The following is a 16591-nucleotide window of genomic DNA, read 5'->3' on the forward strand; positions in this document are numbered from 1 at the left end:
CGTGTGCTCTGCACTGACTCGTGGAGCCTATTTGGGATCCCCCCCCCCCCCCGCCGACCCTCCCCTGATCATGTGCTCTCTCTCTCTCTCAAAATAAGTAAACATTAGGGGCTCCTGGGTGGCTCAGTTGGTTAGGCGTCCAACTTCAGCTCTGGTCATGATCTCACAGCCCATGGGTTTGAGCCCCTCGTCGGGCTCTGTGCTGGCAGCTCAGAGCCTGGAGCCTGCTTCGGATTCTGTGACTCCTTCTTACTCTGCCCTTCCACCTCGCACGCTCTGTCTCTCTCTGACTCTCTCTCAAACATAAACATTACAAAAACATTAAAAAAAAAAAGTAAACATTAAAAAAAGAAAAGTCAGCCCAGGGCAGTGGAAAAGAAATCGCCATTTTACACCCTTCCTTCAGGCAGAAGATTTCTGGGCACTGTAAGCCTCATCACTTGGTAGATGGCATTTAAGGGGAAAGGCAGAGGTGTAGGTACTGGTTCTTTTTAAGGTGAGAAATAGTAAGGTACTCCTCTTTTTCCGTTCAATGCAGATCTAAACTCCAAAATATCCTCGGCACAGAGGAAGAGCAAACTGCTCTCTTACCTGATGAAATCTAGCCTTAAGAATCCTGGATGGATACCCCTGGGGAGACTGATGGCTCCTGGCCTTGAACATCAAAGTTGAAAGGGGTTTTCTTACTATTACACGTAAAACTCCACAGACCCTACCTACACCACCATCCTGAAAGTCTCAACATATTTTTGGAGAATCCTGTGTTGGGCTTTCCTGAAAAGCTGGCCTGTTGAACCAGCCATGTGTGAGACATTAAGTGTGAGAAGAGCGGTTGAGAATCAGCAAAAGTTTGTGTTTTTAGGTGATCGAATTTGTCCGTCAAGAGGTTATTGACTCCAGGTCTCCTGATTCCTCTGTTTACTTTTTATTCTAAATGCACTAATTCTGTGAATGTACCTTTCTTTATTAACAGGGAAATAAATGAATTAATTTGATATGCCTCAAAGTAGTACCAAGATTTCTCAAAATGTATAGAATAGTTACTGTGAAATCAGTTTTTAAAAGGCATGCTTTATCTGTGTCCTAAGAGTTTTGTTCTATTCAAAAGGCAAAATTCCTTCCTCCCATGCAAAAGTTGCATAGTATTCCCAGGCCCTCAGCTCTTCTAGAAGTTTCGTTTGTGTGAGAGTTACAAGAATAACCTTACTTCAGATTTTCCCTTTTGTAACGTACTTTATGAATTATGATCTGGATTTATAAACAATACTTAGTATAACATTACTCATTTCCCTTAATGTCTGTATTTCAGTCCTGTCATCTTTTTTTTTTTGTTTTTTGTTTTTTTTTTAAACCTACTTCTGGTAGATGTATCCCATTCCCAAGCAAGTAAGCCCACAGGATTGCTTATTATATTTCAGGGAAGGGGTTTGTCTGACTTCACGTAAAATCCGTGCTGTTGCTTGAAGTGGGTGAATCCCTACTGTGTAGTTCTCATACCTTCTGCTGTGTTTCCATGATGTAGTAGCCACGTTTATCCCCCCACCCCCCATTTTTTAAATAGAAGAAGTGTGTTAATTCAAAAATATTTATTGAATGACTTCTCTAAACTGACAGTCTGTGATGTGCTAGCAATTGAACTGTGATCAAAATAAACACAATCTCTGCTTTTTGGAACTTGGTGGATGGACAACATATAAATAAATACCAGACTCTCCTGTTATCTTTCAGAGTTGCTATTAAGGGGAAAACATGGTGATAGGAAAGAGAAAGTGGCTGGAGTCATTAGGTGTGGGGTTCTAATTTAGATAAGGCCTCTCCATGGAGGTGAGACGTTTGAACTGAGACCCGAAGGGTGAGAATAAGGCAGTCATCCCAAGGGAGAGCCTTCCCTAGCCCGTGCCAAAGGGTTTGTCATGGTCAAAGATGACCCTGTGGCCCATGTGGCTGAAATCTAGTAAACAGAGGATGTTGGGGAGGTAGGAAGGAACCAGCTTCTCAACAGGGGATGCCAGAATTTGATTCATGTTTCAGGAGGGCCATTGTCTAGCAACGATGGAGGGAGATCTATGGGAGCTTGGAGACAGAGAGAGAGAGAGGGAGACATGAGTAGTTTGGACCATGGAGGTGGTGGCGGAGATGGAGCATAAAAGATGTGTTTGGAAGGAGAGCCAACAGGACCTGCTCATGTAGAAGGAGGGGAGAGAGGAATTTAGGGGTGACTCAAGGTTTTGGCTTGAGGATGCATGTGGGTGGATGAGAGTGCCTCTTAGTGAGATGGGGAAGAATAGGAGCAAATCAAATCCTGAAGGGGAAAAATAACCCAGGGTGGGATGCCCTGTAACAACACCACCAGAGCGAAAAAAAAAAGAAAAAAAAAAGAAAAAATTAAAAGGATGATGGAGATGGGGATGATGGAGAGCAACCACGTGTTGGAAAATTGGCTTTAAGTGCGGAAATCTTCATTGCCCTTCTCCCCCGAAGTCCCTCCGTTGTGGGAACTCCAAAGGGTGGTCCAGTGCATGTGAGAAGGAATGGCCGGTCACCCAGCCCCCTGTGCCCCACTTCCCGGAGTGGAACCGGGATGGAGTGTGCCCCTGACCCGCTGCACCCCAGCGTGGGCCCAGGGGCCCAGTTTGCCGCTGAACACCTGCAGTTCCCGCCGCTGCCGCACGGGGCCGCTATTAAATCACTGTGGCGATGGATCCTGCAGCTCCCAGCTGGGGCGCTGCGACCGGGCTCGCGTGCCACATGGCTCCGGGCCACCAGCGCTGTCGACCGTCACCGCAAAGATTCCAGGCTTTCTGGCGAGAGGTTTCTGCCCCCCTTCCCAAACACGATGCTTCCAATACCTGCCGCCGTCTACCTGTGTATTTACAGACACTTTGTGCAAAACCACCTTTGCTATTTCCTCATTTTATGATTTTGCAGATGCTAAAATAGATGACAAAAATTTAAAACTATGAGAAGAGAGAGGAACTTTGATGAAAAGGTGGGTCAAAACTCTCAGGGAAATCACTGTATGTGTGTTTATATTTTTATAGATCTGTATGCCTCTAAATGTAACAAAGGTACCCAGCTTAAAAGAAACCCTTTTTTTTTTAAATGAGACCGAATGTAGAATAATAAATAAAAGGTATCATATATACATATAGACATGCAAATTAATCCAAATGGAAAATAAAATAAGAAGGGCAAATAAAAATTCACAAATCGTTTTTCTGAAACTTTTTTTTTTTTCGCCTTGATAATTGCTGGTTCACATGCGGTTGAAATAATACACAGAAATAATACGGAGACCATGTTTACTCCATACCCAGGCTCCCCCAGTGGTGACATCTTGCAACAGGACGGTACAATATTAAAACCAAGATGCAGTCAAGATACACAACAGTCCCATCCTTCATGTTGTCCTTTTATAGGCATATCCGATCCGCTTCCTTCTCACCCTCACCCCCTCCTTAATCCTAGGCAAGCACTGCTCTGTTCCCCAGTTCTATAATTTCATCATTTCAAGAACGTGTTCAAATGGAATCCTATAGTATGTTACCTTTTGGGATTGTTTTTTCTCATTCAGCCAAATGCTCTTTAGATCGTGTACATATTGGTAGTTAATTTCTGTATATTGATGAGTAGCATTCCATGCTATGGATATGCAGTATGTTTACTCATCCACTTAAGAACATCTGGATTGTTTCCATTTTATGATTATAAACACAAATAAACTATGCTATGAACATTCACTTGCAGGGTTCTTTTTTGTGAACACAAATCTTTACTTCTCTGGGATAAATGCCCAGGAATACAACTGCTAGGTTGTATGATGCTTCATGTTTGCCCCAAATAACCCACTTATTTACATAGGAAATTTGATTTAGACAATACATATTAAATATCATACCTTAACGTAATATTCTATTTACTTGTTTATTAATTTATCGAGATCCAATGTGTTAAGTATACCCTCTTAAATCTAGGTGGCAAAAGAAGTGAGTAATAATACTACACAGCCAACTAATTTTCATTAAATACAGTTAATAAATGAGAAATAAAGAAGCAGATATCTCTATTTACATACAATCATATCAAAAGGGAATGATCCAAAAATGACTACTAGGACAGTTACCTTTCCTTTGGTATCACTGTCATATGTCCTCAGTTTATGAGATACATGCACAGAAGAGTACGTCTCAGAAACAACATAGACTGAAAAAATACCTTTCTAAGGTATGAAAAGAAACTAAAGTCTGCTTATTTGGTCTTCATTAGGAAAACTTGCAACTTTGAAATATTTGCCCTAGTTTCCTTCAGAAAATTCACAGCTTTACTTCTAATCCCAGCCTATTTATAGTTTGAGTTATAGGGAATGATCTAGGAAAGCATGATAATAACTTTTGATTAATGGTTCAGTGTGATTTTGTCATCAGTAGTAACACAAAGTGTATTTCTTGTTGACAATGGTTCAACAATAGTGTGACAAATACAAATACAAAAAACAATCGGTTTTAAGTTTTTGTCATTCAAGAAAAATTTGAATACCAAATTAGCTGTCACATTATTATATATTTTAAAAGTGATGGATACAAGATCAGTTGTTGGATGAATTCAGATAGAGTTTTCTTTTTGCTTTTAAGAGAAAACCAGTGTAGATAAAGACTTCATTTAAACATAATACTAATACCTTTTCTTTTCTTTTTTTTAATATGAAATTTATTATCAAATTGATTTCCATACAACACCCAGGGCTCATCCCAAAAGGTGCCCTCCTCAATACCCATCACCCACCCCCCATCAACCCTCAGTTTGTTCTCAGTTTTTAAGAGTCTCTTATGGTTTGCCTCCCTCCCTCTCTAACTTTTCTTTCCCTTCCCCTCCCCCATGAAACATGGCCTTTTGTAGCAACGTGGATGGAACTGGAAAGAGTGTTATGCTAAGTGAAATAAGTCATACGGAGAAAGACAGATACCATATGTTTTCACTCTTATGTGGATCCTGAGAAACGTAATACCTTTTCTTTGTACACTTGGAGAACTTTGGGCTATACTCATTTCCTCTATTGTTTTCTGTTCTATCACTGTTACTGGTTGCCTTTTGCCTCTTCTATTTGTGTGATAAAAATCAGAGTCACTTGGTTGTCGATGAGTCCATTCCTAAGAGATCCGTTCCCCGGATCCGGAACATGGTGGGGAGGGAACAAGGATGTCTGTGAGGAAGCAACCCGGTCATCTCATGGTAAGGTGGCTGCCACATTGGATTACATGCATGCCGCTGCACATTTTTTTTTGAAGAAAACATATTCTTGAGGTAAAGCAGCATTATTAATTGGAAAAAAAAAAAAAACCTGCCTAGAACAGTAAGATCTGCTGACAACGTCTTCATTCCTGTAGCTAGTGAATTTATCTTCACACGGCTTTCAAGACCACGTTTAGTGGGTTGAGAAGAGCAAGAGCTCCCCAGCAGATATTACACATTAATTGATCACCCATGTAAATGAATTCCGTGTAGCAGGGCTATGACATAAGATTGGGATTCTGGGTGTTCAAAGCAGACAAACACAAACCTGCAGCTTTTTTTTCTCTGTCTTGGCACATGGTCACTTTAGTTACTGGTGTGGCCCATAAGGAACTGAAGAAACATCTCCTAAAGCATTTCTAAATGGGGGTCTCTAAATTCTCCACGCTGTCCTGTCTCGTTTTCCAGAGCAGGGAACACGAGGATAGAGGAGGCACAGTGACCCTGCCCCGCCTCCCTGATTTGCCTGTCATCCCAGAGGGGGCCAGGCAGTGGATAGTTTTTTTTTAAGAAACTGCCAACCTGTTTTCTAGAGTGGCGGGGCCATTTTCCATTCCCCAGAGCGACGCCTGAGTAATCCAGTTTGTTGGTAAGCTGTTTTTCTCTCTGTGTGGGAGGTTTAAACAAAAGAATGAGGCAAGAAATAAGGATAGAGGGCTATTGATCAGAGGGAGAGTCTCTGGTCATGTTAGAAGGAAAGCCATCCAGATTATCTAGTAGGAATAGACTTGAATAAGTTCAGGAGAAACCATTCTGGTCAGGCTGACGCAGAAGAGACGGAACAAAGAAGGACTTTGTGGAAAGAGACGGAACAATGAGAAAATAGAGAATGTGGATTAGCTCATGTTCTTTTAACCAGTTATTAGTCAGGGATGGGTGGCCCACTGATCAGCAAGAGTTAAAGATGTGGGTCAAAGATGCGCTGGGCCTTGCCCTCAGAATGAAGCCTCTGTCTTGTAGACCTGAGGCAGTAATAATAACAGCAAAAATCACGTCGTCCATCACTATTTTGCAGATGAAGAAAACTGGGGCACATAACTTGCTCACGGTTGCACAGCTAGAAAGTGACTCAAGCCTCTGGCCTCCTTAACCGTTACTCAATACCATCACGACTCATAACTGTAGTGAGGAAAATTCACGTCACCTAAGTTAGCAGTAATTAGATGCAGGACCATACGGAATGTAGTTATCTCCACCCCGAGGAAAGTTCTAGAGTAGATCTGTGTTATAATAGAAGAATAATGTGCTAAAAAAAAAAAAAAAAGAATATGACATGAACTTTAAGAGTCAGCTTAGGCCCAGAGGTAGAAATTCCCAGCTTCTGTTGCCCTGTTACTTCTCCTGGCCATTTGGCCTTCGTTCAGTAGAAATCATGCAGTCCCATCGTGCCAGTGTAAACCTGGCCTCCGATGGCTTGAAAGAAAACCCCAGAATCAGAGTTGTCAGGCTAGATAAAACAAATACTCCCTTTCCTGGTCCCTGAGTAGGAGGGCAGAATCCTCTGGAAAGTAAAACAAAACTGAAAGGGGTGATTGGAGGAACCACCGGCTTTGGAAAAAAAAGAAGCAGATGGGATCCAGGGGAACAGCGGGCTTCACTTCGACAGAACCTGTAACTAGTTATCTTGGGCCTCAGACATGCTTTTCTATGTCTTTGCTCACTGAAAAAGAACAAGGCGAATTATGATAGATTAGTGTGGTGCTTTCATATGACTCAACAAAACGAAAAATGTACCGCAGCTTGATGGACACTTTTCTCTTTTCATCTATCTTTTTCCTCTGTAAGTTCCTGAGATTTCACTTTTGTTTTTTGTATCATATCCTTTCTTTCTTTAAGAAAAATTTTTTTAACATTTTATTTTATTTTTTGAGAGACAGAGAGAGAGAGAGAGAGCTTGAGCAGGGGAGGGGCAGAAAGAGGTGGGGGACGCAGAATCCAAAGCAGGCCCCAGGCTCTGAGCTGTCAGCACAGAGCCCGATGCAGGGGCTCAAGCCCATGAACACGAGATCGAGATCGCGACCAGAGCCAAAGTTGGGCGCTCAACCAACTGAGCTACCCAGGCGCCCCAAATATCATATCCTTTTAAATGCATGTTTCTTCACCTGCCTCATCAATTAAACAAATGACTTCGATCCATTTCCTTTGGATTTGTTTTAGTTGCAGCGGTCACCCTGACCTTGAATCCAGCTGTGCTGGTCAGTTCAGGCTGCTGTAACAGAATACGGTAGACTGGATGGCTTATAAGCAACAGAAATTTATTTCTCACAGTTCCGGAGGCCGGGAAGTCCAAGAACAAGGCCCCCGCAGATTTCAGGTCTGGTGAGAACCTGCTTCCTGGCTGCAAACTGCCAACTTCTCACCGTGTCCTCACAGGGCAGAAGGGGCAAGGGAGCTCTCTGGGGTCTCTTTTATAACCGCAGACCTCCCATGGGTGAGGACTTCACCCTCATGATGCGATCACCTCCCAAAGGTTCCACCCCCTACCACCATCGTACGGGGGATCAAGATTCCACATATGAATGTGGGAGGCAGGGGGGAGTGGGGGGGGGCACACAGACATTCAGTCTATAGCACCAACCGAAAGAGTTTTTACAGGTCTCTGCTGGTGAATGCGATGAACTTTTGGCAGGGTTGGATCAGAGCAAAAGTTAGCAATCTGCAAGTGACATCAATAAGAGAGCTCGGTACTGTTTTTCTTCTGAGGAAGTCGCGGCCCTCCGAATGGGAGCATGCTACCTGTTCTCTGCGGCTCAGCACACCTCCATCCTAAACTTCCGAGAACAGAAAGGAGCCGGGCAGGGTGCTGTTGTAGGCCAAAACCAGTTGACTAGTGGCACCTTCCTGTGGTTTAGCTCTGTCCAACCAGTAGGGCCTGCGGGGAGCACGAGGCTATCGTGCGTCATTATGATCTCAGATCCTGTCTTGGCTTCAGTTGCATTGCGGGTCTCAAGAGAACGCCCACGCCAGGCCAGGCCAGGCCAGAGGAGCACCGGTTGAAGTTCAGACCGGCTCTGGTCAAGTTCAGGCTGGTTCTGCTCAAAAAAAGACCTTCCCTTCCACGGAGGCTGATTCAAACTGTCTTGCAGAGGACGCGGGCCAAGAATCCAGGGGGTGGGGTGGGGGTGGGGGGCAGGACAGAAACGTTCTTTAACTCCATGTTCCTTTTTTGGGGTACGGGATCTCTGTTGTCTTCTGTTTTTGGCATGTGCTATCCAGAGAAAATCGTTTTACAAGAAGGGCCCGAGTTTTCTGTTTTTCTTGCTTCCTATTTTGATGTGTCATCCTGGCTGCCTAGGAGGAAATGCTGTCAAAAATTGTACATGCTGTTTCCAACCCTGTATTTCTTAACTCGCTTATTATCATCTCATAACTGGGAGAGAGGCCAGACCAGTCCTGTAGCCCATGTCAGAGCCCGGAGCTGCTCCCTCCTTCCTGTCTTGGTGCCTTTGCTGTGCCTCTGACGACCCCCCCCCCGCCCCCCCCGCCCCCTCCCCCATCCCCCCACCCCGTTGTGCATCTGCTGTTCCTGCCTTGGCTTGATATCCTGTCCACAACCTGTTCCCAGCTGTTTCCCAGCACAGCACCCTGAAAGGCATAGATGCGTTTAACTGAACAGCAGTAGCTCTCGGAACTTAACAAAGAACATCGAGCAGTCAGGATCGTTGCATTGCTACATTGGCGCTCCTTTTTGTTAATGCTTGTGATCCCATCGTAATCTTACAGAGGACTTTCCTGTGTCTTTGGCTCTCCGAATAACCTTGTGAAGGCGATAGAGCAGGTATGATGACCTGAACTCTTAGGTGAGAGACAGAGGTTCAAAGAAGGGGAGTGCAAAGCAGAAACTACGCTTCTGTTCTTTTCCCTTATTACAGATGCGAAACCTAGCCCCAACTGAGCACCGTTCTTAGAGACAACCAGATTCACAATTATTTTTTGTATGTTTTTTCAGAGTGACTCCTTGACCAAATAACTTTGAATCGATTGTAACTTTTCACCCTTGCAACTAAGTCCGTTAATCACAAAATGGTAAATCAGAAGGTAGGCACTCTTAGCAGTAAATTATGATTCATCCGTGCTCCTGTGACGGGTAACGCTATTTTATAACTGAGCTAAACTAAAGAAGTTAAGCTTTATGTAGTCAATCACTTTAATGAACATGAAAATGGGAACTCTGGAAGTTCTATGTCTTGAATTGAATCTTTTACTTCTGAAGATTTCAGGCAATAGCAACTGTCTCGATAGCAAATGTTTGTAAAGATGATTCACTTTTCCTTTCTATCTCAAGGATCTTTCTGTGTTTTAATTGCTGTTTTCCATCCCTTTACTTTTGTTACACCTCAATTGTAATGAGACAATTTTGAAAGGCTGCAGAGAAAAGAGGCAACTCGGTCATCCTCTCGACTTCACATCAGAAGCCATTGCCCCTTTCCCCCTGCAGCCGAAAACCCTATTTAACACCCTTTCTCTCTTGCATAGCCACAAAGAAGAACATCGTCCAGGAAACTGGGGGATGCTAAGACGTGAAAGACAGACATGGCTGTTTCTGCTCCTAGCCTCAAAAAGAAAAGGTTGTAGCTCATCTTTGCCAGCTTACCTGACTACTTCTAAGCAAAGGAGATAATGAAATATTATTAGTGAGTTCAGTCACATGAAGGTAGGTCATGATCCCAATAGTTCTTGGAGAGATGGAAAAGCTTAAGGGTCTTCACTAGGCATTGACCACATCAAGTGCCCATCTAGCACTTAGCAGATTCATGTGAGATTTCCTTAAGGCGATCACTTTGAATTGAGTTCTTTAAAAGGCTCCGGGGCTCAGACCCTGGGATGCAGACATTAAATCAGAGCACAGTCCCACGCGTGATCTCTTGGATATAAGGAGAAGATTCTGGAATCAGGAATGAGAAGTTGCACACCGTCTCTAAGTTACTCTGCTTCTCTGTGCCTCAGATTCCTGTCCTAAAAAGTGTGGGCATTTGGTTTATATGCTCTCCAAACTTTAAAGGCACTCAAAATCTACTGTATAGAGATGAGTATATACCAATTACCTATATTAATATAATAACTATGGACAAACTATATATACAGTACAATCACATACTAGTAATCTATTGTACAATCTGCTAAAAATTCCCAAACATATCTCTCCCCTCACATTGTCCACTAAAGGGCTTGACCATTTTTCTCAAAATTATTTGTATTGTTCTATTTAAGAAGTTATTTCTTAAATAGAAAATTCTATTCAAAGCAGAAAATATGAGTAGACTTGTTTATAGCCCTTAGGCCTTTCCTTTACCAAGAATTTTATCTCCGTATGAGGGAGAGCACAGAATAATTTATTTGTTGCTAATCTACAAAAATATTTGAATGGCTTTTACTAAGAGGGCCAGATTTTTTAAAACAACAACAACAACAACAATAACAAAAAACCCTAAAACAACTGGAAAAACCTCTTGCATGGTGGAATTGGGAGTAGGGGAGTGAGAATATGGATGTCCTAGGAAAAGCATATTCTTAAAACTCTATTATGTGATTAATTTGTCTTTGAGAAAATGAAAGTTATGTCTTCTCTGAGTTATAACAGTTTATGATGACTGGCCTGAGATACTTCTTCCCTTGTATGTACTTTGGAAGGAGGGAAGGAAGGAGGGAGGGAGGGAGGGAAAGAGGAAAGGAGAGAGGAAGGAGGTGAAGGAAGGAAGGTGGGGGGGAGGAGGAAGGGAGGGAGGAAGGGAAGGAGAGAGGGAGGAAGGAAGGAAATAGGAAGGGGGGACAGAAGGGAGGGAGGGCAGAATGGAAAGAGAGAGGGAGGGAAGGAAGAAGTAAGTTTAGTTCTCCTAGGGCTGGGTCCAGCTAAGCAGTGACCTTGATTTCTCCTCTGGCCTAACACCAGAGAACCTCACCTGCACAATTCATGCTTTGGGCACTGAGGGTTTGGCAGTGAATAAAATAGACACAAAATCATGCTTTTATGGAGCACACATTCTTAGTCTTTAATAAGTAAGCCAGAGTGTCAATTTGGGTGAATTTTCTTCCTGATGTTGTACCATAGTGCATTTTCCTAGTAGCAAATATTTTAAAATTGTTCTCCTCTTCTAAAAATATACATGATGTAAATCATTTAATAGAGCAGAAAAAAATAGGTTTTGTAATTTAATAAATGAAATGTTTATTGTATTATGATTTTTCACGAGAGTTAATTTATTTTCTTTCTATCAATAAAAGGGTACAGTGGGCTTACATTTGAATTTTGTGTTTTTTAAATTCGATATCAAATCTTATCAATAGTACATATTGTATAATCCTTGTAATAGTTTCTGATTGTATTCATTGAACTGAAATGTTTTTTTTTTTTTTTCCCACAAAAGTAGTTAGGTATAATATTCCTAAGATTATAAAAGAAAAGTCTGTTAGCTGGAAGTTAGTTTTATGTGATATAAATGCTTCCCTCTCTAGAAGTACTGAATGAATGTTGCTTTCACTTTCAGAGCTCACTAGATGTTGGCTATGATCACTTCTTCTCTTCAAATCTCCGTGGCAATTTTTGCCCTAATCATCCTGCACATTAGTGCCTTGGATGCTTTTACAGTCGCGGTATATGAACATGCTGTTATATTGCCAAATAAGACAGAAACGCTTGTTTCCCAGGACAATGCCCTGTTCCTTATGAACGAGAATATAGGTTTCTAGACAGAGCAATTAAGCGCTCAGCTAAGCAGGTAGGGAGAGCGAGTAGGAGAATGGAGTGTTGAACTATGTGACGTATGAAGAAATAATTTTGATTTCGCTTATTTTAAGCAGAATGCTCAAATGACTGTGACTCCAGAAGATGCGCTTTATGGATGGAAATTTTCCAGGGAAACCATTTCTCTTTATCTGAAGGATATCCCGGCCCCTCAGGTGAATTGCATTACATGTCAAAACACCCAGAGGTATATATTTCTTAAACTTAAAAAAAAAAGTTTATTTATTTTGAGAGAGAGAGAGAGCATGAGCACGTGTGCATGGGAACAGCGGAGGGCCAGAGAGAGAGGGAGAGGGAATCCCAAGCAGGCTCCGTGCGGTCAGCACAAAGCCTACCGCAGCACTTAATCCCACCCACTGTGAGATCATGACCTGAGCCAAGATCGAGAGTTGGACGCTTAAGCAACTGAGCCATCGAGGTGCCCAGGAAGATATTTTAAATATCCTCATTGTTTGTGCAAAAAATGCTGCAATTCTCTAAAATGCGCATGTTCACCACAGCGACATGATAAATTGTGAATTATCACAGATGTGGCATACAATATTGTCATTTTTATCTTGGCATTTGCTTAAAAAATTTGTGCTTAGATACCATTTAATAATCATTTATAAATGAATAGCTTTATTAAATTTGGAGAAAATATGTAAACAAGATATTTATTGCTAGGATTAGAAGCTAAGGGGAAGAGAATCTCATGGAGTCAAGTAATAAATTAATTTCTGAAGTAGACAGTGGGTTGTATTTGGGAAGTAGCCCAAGGTCTCCATTGAAAGTACCATACTTCGGGGGCATCTGGGTGGCTCAGTTGGTTAAGCGTCCCACTTCGGCTCAGGTCATGATCTCATGGTTTGAGTTCGGGCCCCGCATTGAGCTGGTGCTGAGAGTTCAGGTCCTGGAGGCTGCTTCAGTTTCTGTGTCTCCCTCTCTCTGCCTCTCTCTCTCTCTCTCTCAAAAAATGAATAAACATTAAAAAAGAAATTACGAAACTTCAATCTTATGGAGTCTTTCTGTTCCAGAATCTACTTCTCAGGCAGAAAGAGCTTACTATGTACATTTTCGTGAATCATAAGACCTTATGCTTTGAAACTTAGTGTTTTCTTAGGCTCATAAAGCTAATTATCTTGAGGAAAAATAATCTAGAGACTTTCTAATATAAAATATTTAATATACATAAGTGCATATTTAATGTATAAATCTTACTGTCTAATAAGGCTTGAAAATTAAATTACTGAGGTACAGATCACACATTTCTATTTTGGCACTCTCTCTCTCCTGTCAAATCCTCTCTCTTACTCTCTCATACTTTCTCTCCCTCTTTTACCTCAGATTAAGTTTATTAAACATTTATCCGCCATTTTTTTTGGTTTTACTAGAGGATTATGAATACCATACTTTTTTTTTAGGATGCCTGGCTCTTCTGACATTTATATAAGGGTTACCAGAAAACAGCTTTTCTTAGCTCTGAAGAGACACAAAGAAGAAAATATTGGGTGACATGATAAAAGACAGTTAATCTTTCCACTCTTCTTGTCCTGAGTTGATGCTGTCTATGGTGTTTGTAAATTTTCTTTTGTTCCCAGAAAAGAGGTCAATAGCTAGACAGTCTTTCTGCATAGAAGTTTTGAAAATTGGGACAACTCATTTGTTTTTCAACTCACGGTAGGGTTAAGTTCTGGGTTTCCTGTTAATAACAACATACGCTGGGGGTGCCTGGGTGGCTCAGTTGGTTAAAGCATCCCACTTCGACTCAAGTCCTGATTTCATGGTTCCTGGGTTCAAGCCCCATATGGGGCTCTGTGCTTGTGGTAGCGTCCCCTCCCTAAGGAAAGAAAAAAAAAAAAAAACCTCAAGGCAACCTGGCTATCCTCACATATAACATTCCTCACAACCTTGTAACAAGACCTGATCAAACTGCACGTTTGTGTGTTACCATATATGGGAGACAGAGTAGCAAAAAATATATAGAAAACTATGCCATGTGTCATTCAGGGCTCAGTTCCTCCGTGGGAACCCCACTGAGTCATGCGGGGGGGGGGGGGGGGGGGGGGCCGGGGAATAAAGTTGCTTCCTGGAAAGAAAAGCCTCCGTGTTGCGACTCCCTGGGAGTATCCTGCTACATGCTGACAGCTCAGAGCTTTGATCCTGCTTCAGATTCTTTGTCTCCCTCTCTCTCTGCCCCTCCCCCACTCGTGCTTTGTCTCTCTCTGTCTCTCAAGAATAAATAAATGTTTAAAAAAAGTTGAAAACAACAACAACAACCACTACATGTATTGGGGGCATCTGGATGGCTCAGTCGGTTAAGCGTCTGACTTCAGCTCTGGTCACGAACTCGTGGTGCGTGAGTTTGAGCCCCGCATAGGGCTCTGCGCTGACCGCCCAGAGCCTGGAGCCTGCTTCAGATTCTCTCTGCCCCTCCCCTGCTTGTGCTCTGTCTCTCTCCCTCTCAAAAATAAATAAACATAAAAAAAATTAAAAACAACAACACATGTTGTAAAGTTATGGACTAGTCAAAGATCACAATAGCTATGGAAACTAGTGAAGATTGGGGGAAAGGATGTTACGTATGGTTAGTAAAGAGCTCTGTCACAGCCCTACAGTAGAAGGAATGAATTTTGACAGAAAATGGGTTTGCATCGTCATCCAGGATAGTCACATTGAATTCACTTAATTTTCACTCATTCAGCCATTATTTATCGAGCATCTATGATGTGCCAGATATTATTCTAGAAATAGGAGATACAGCGCTTAGTAAATGAAGGTTATGCGCCCCCCCCCCATGACTTATGAATATTTAGTGAGAGAAGGTAGAGGTAAACAGACTCATTATTATTTAGAATGTTACGTGGTGATCAGAATAGATATATTTTAGATGTCAAGGGGACAGGATTTGTTGCCGGATTTGTTGTGGGGGTATGAGAGAAAGACAAGCGTCAGGAGTGACTCCCATTTTCGGCCTGAGCAAATAAAGACACGGAATTGCCATTTACAGATATACAGAGCACTGAAGGAACAGCAAGTCTGGGATGCCAATTAGGAAGCCAATTTTGTGCACCTTACGTGTAAGCTGCCCTTTCAATATCCAGGCGGAGATGTAAGCCTGCCAGTTGCATATACAAGTCTGGCATGGAAGGACAAAGTCAGGACTGAGATAGAAAACCCAGGGTCAGCACACAGATGATTTTTAGCACCATGATGGTTCACCTATGGAGTGAGTTACAGAAGAGAAGAGACCTAAGGCTTGAGATCTAGGAAACTCCGATGTTTAGACTCAGAAGGGGTGAGGAGGAACCAGCAAAGGAGTATGAGAAGAGCAACCATTGAGCAGGAGAAGGAGAGAGCGGGGTCCAAGCAGCAGGGTGAAGTGTTTCTGGGAAGAGGGTGTCGTTAACTGTGTCAAGTGTTGCAGACAAGTAGGATGACATCAAGATGTGGAGGTCATCGTTGGCATCGGTAAGAGTTGTCAGGTGGGATGATAGAAACGGAAGCTCATTTGAACGCCTCAAGAAAGCATGAGAGAGAACAAGCTGGAAACAGCCAGATGGACAACTCTTTCTATGAGCTTTGCTGGAAGAGGGAGCTGAGCAACGGAGCAGTATTTAGAGGGACATATGGATTCAGGAGAGGTTTTTAATTATTTTTTTTTTTTTAAGTACTAGAGCACATTTGCATGCCGGTGGAATGATCCAGTAGAGAGGACACAGCCAATGACCCAGGAGAGTGAATAAGGAATTGCCAGAGCAGTAGCTCCGATGTGAAAAAAAAAATCATGAAGTTTAACTTATGGCTTTTAATGATGATCTTTTTCATGAATAGTTTTTACATTGGCTTGTAAATCGACTCACACTTAGATTCTCACTACTGTTTGTTTCTGGATGAACTGAATAAAATACTCTTTTAGGTTATGTTGTTAAATGTAATCACTATACAGTGCGTTGAATCTCCAGGACATATTTATCTGCTAGCTGCAACTCTGCACCCTTAAGTGATATCCCCAATTCCTCCTTCCCCCAAGCCCCCGGTAATCACCATTCTTATTCTTCTTTTATGAGTTCAGCTTTTCTAGATTCCACACATAAGTGCTATCACACAGTATTTATCTGTCTCTGTCTAACTTATTGAAATGTTTCAATTAAAATTTCATTTAGATTTGGTCACACACCAGTACAAGCAAGACTCATCGACCTGGCCAAGAACAATTCTATGTCTTGGCAAATATTGGGAACAAAAAGTCATGTAGTTCCCATGACTCCACATGTCCTCCTGAGGGGGGACCTGGTGGCACATTACCATAAGTAATAGGGAGGGGATATGTAAAATGGAGCCCTGCTGTGAGAGTGGTCAATGCTGTGTTTGAGTTGGATCTTGGGGCACCTGGGTGGCTCAGTCGGTTAAGCATCTGACTTTGACTGAGGTCATGATCTCGCGGTTCTTGAGTTCGAACCCTGCATCGGGCGTTGTGCTGACAGCTCAGAGCCTGGAGCCTGCTTTGGATTCTATGTCTCCCTCTCTCTCTGCCCCTCCCCTGCTCATTCTCAATCTCCCTCTCAAAAATAAATAAAC

The 16591-nt window shown here is 42.4% G+C and overlaps 1 protein-coding gene and 2 pseudogenes across 2 annotated transcripts in view; 2 read left to right on the top strand and 1 right to left on the bottom strand.

The window, feature by feature from the left end:
* Positions 1 to 3108, top strand: part of SLC18B1 (solute carrier family 18 member B1) — a 28711-nt gene extending 25603 nt beyond the window's left edge. For both annotated transcript variants that reach the window (XM_047102837.1, XM_047102839.1), the window contains one exon: positions 539 to 3108. In XM_047102837.1, the coding sequence (XP_046958793.1) occupies positions 539 to 605 (67 nt within the window). In that variant the 3' untranslated portion in view covers positions 606 to 3108. The remainder of the gene's footprint in view (positions 1 to 538) is intronic.
* On the bottom strand, positions 2958 to 11202 carry LOC124529076 (splicing regulator RBM11-like; annotated as a pseudogene).
* A 591-nt stretch (positions 11203 to 11793) lies between these two features.
* On the top strand, positions 11794 to 16323 carry LOC124529077 (pantetheine hydrolase VNN2-like; annotated as a pseudogene).
* Positions 16324 to 16591: the final 268 nt, after the last annotated feature.

This window comes from Lynx rufus, unplaced genomic scaffold (assembly GCF_022079265.1).
Source record: "Lynx rufus isolate CCGP_SWC_20201006 ecotype Redwood Valley unplaced genomic scaffold, mLynRuf1.p SCAF_6, whole genome shotgun sequence".
NCBI lineage: Eukaryota > Metazoa > Chordata > Mammalia > Carnivora > Felidae > Lynx > Lynx rufus.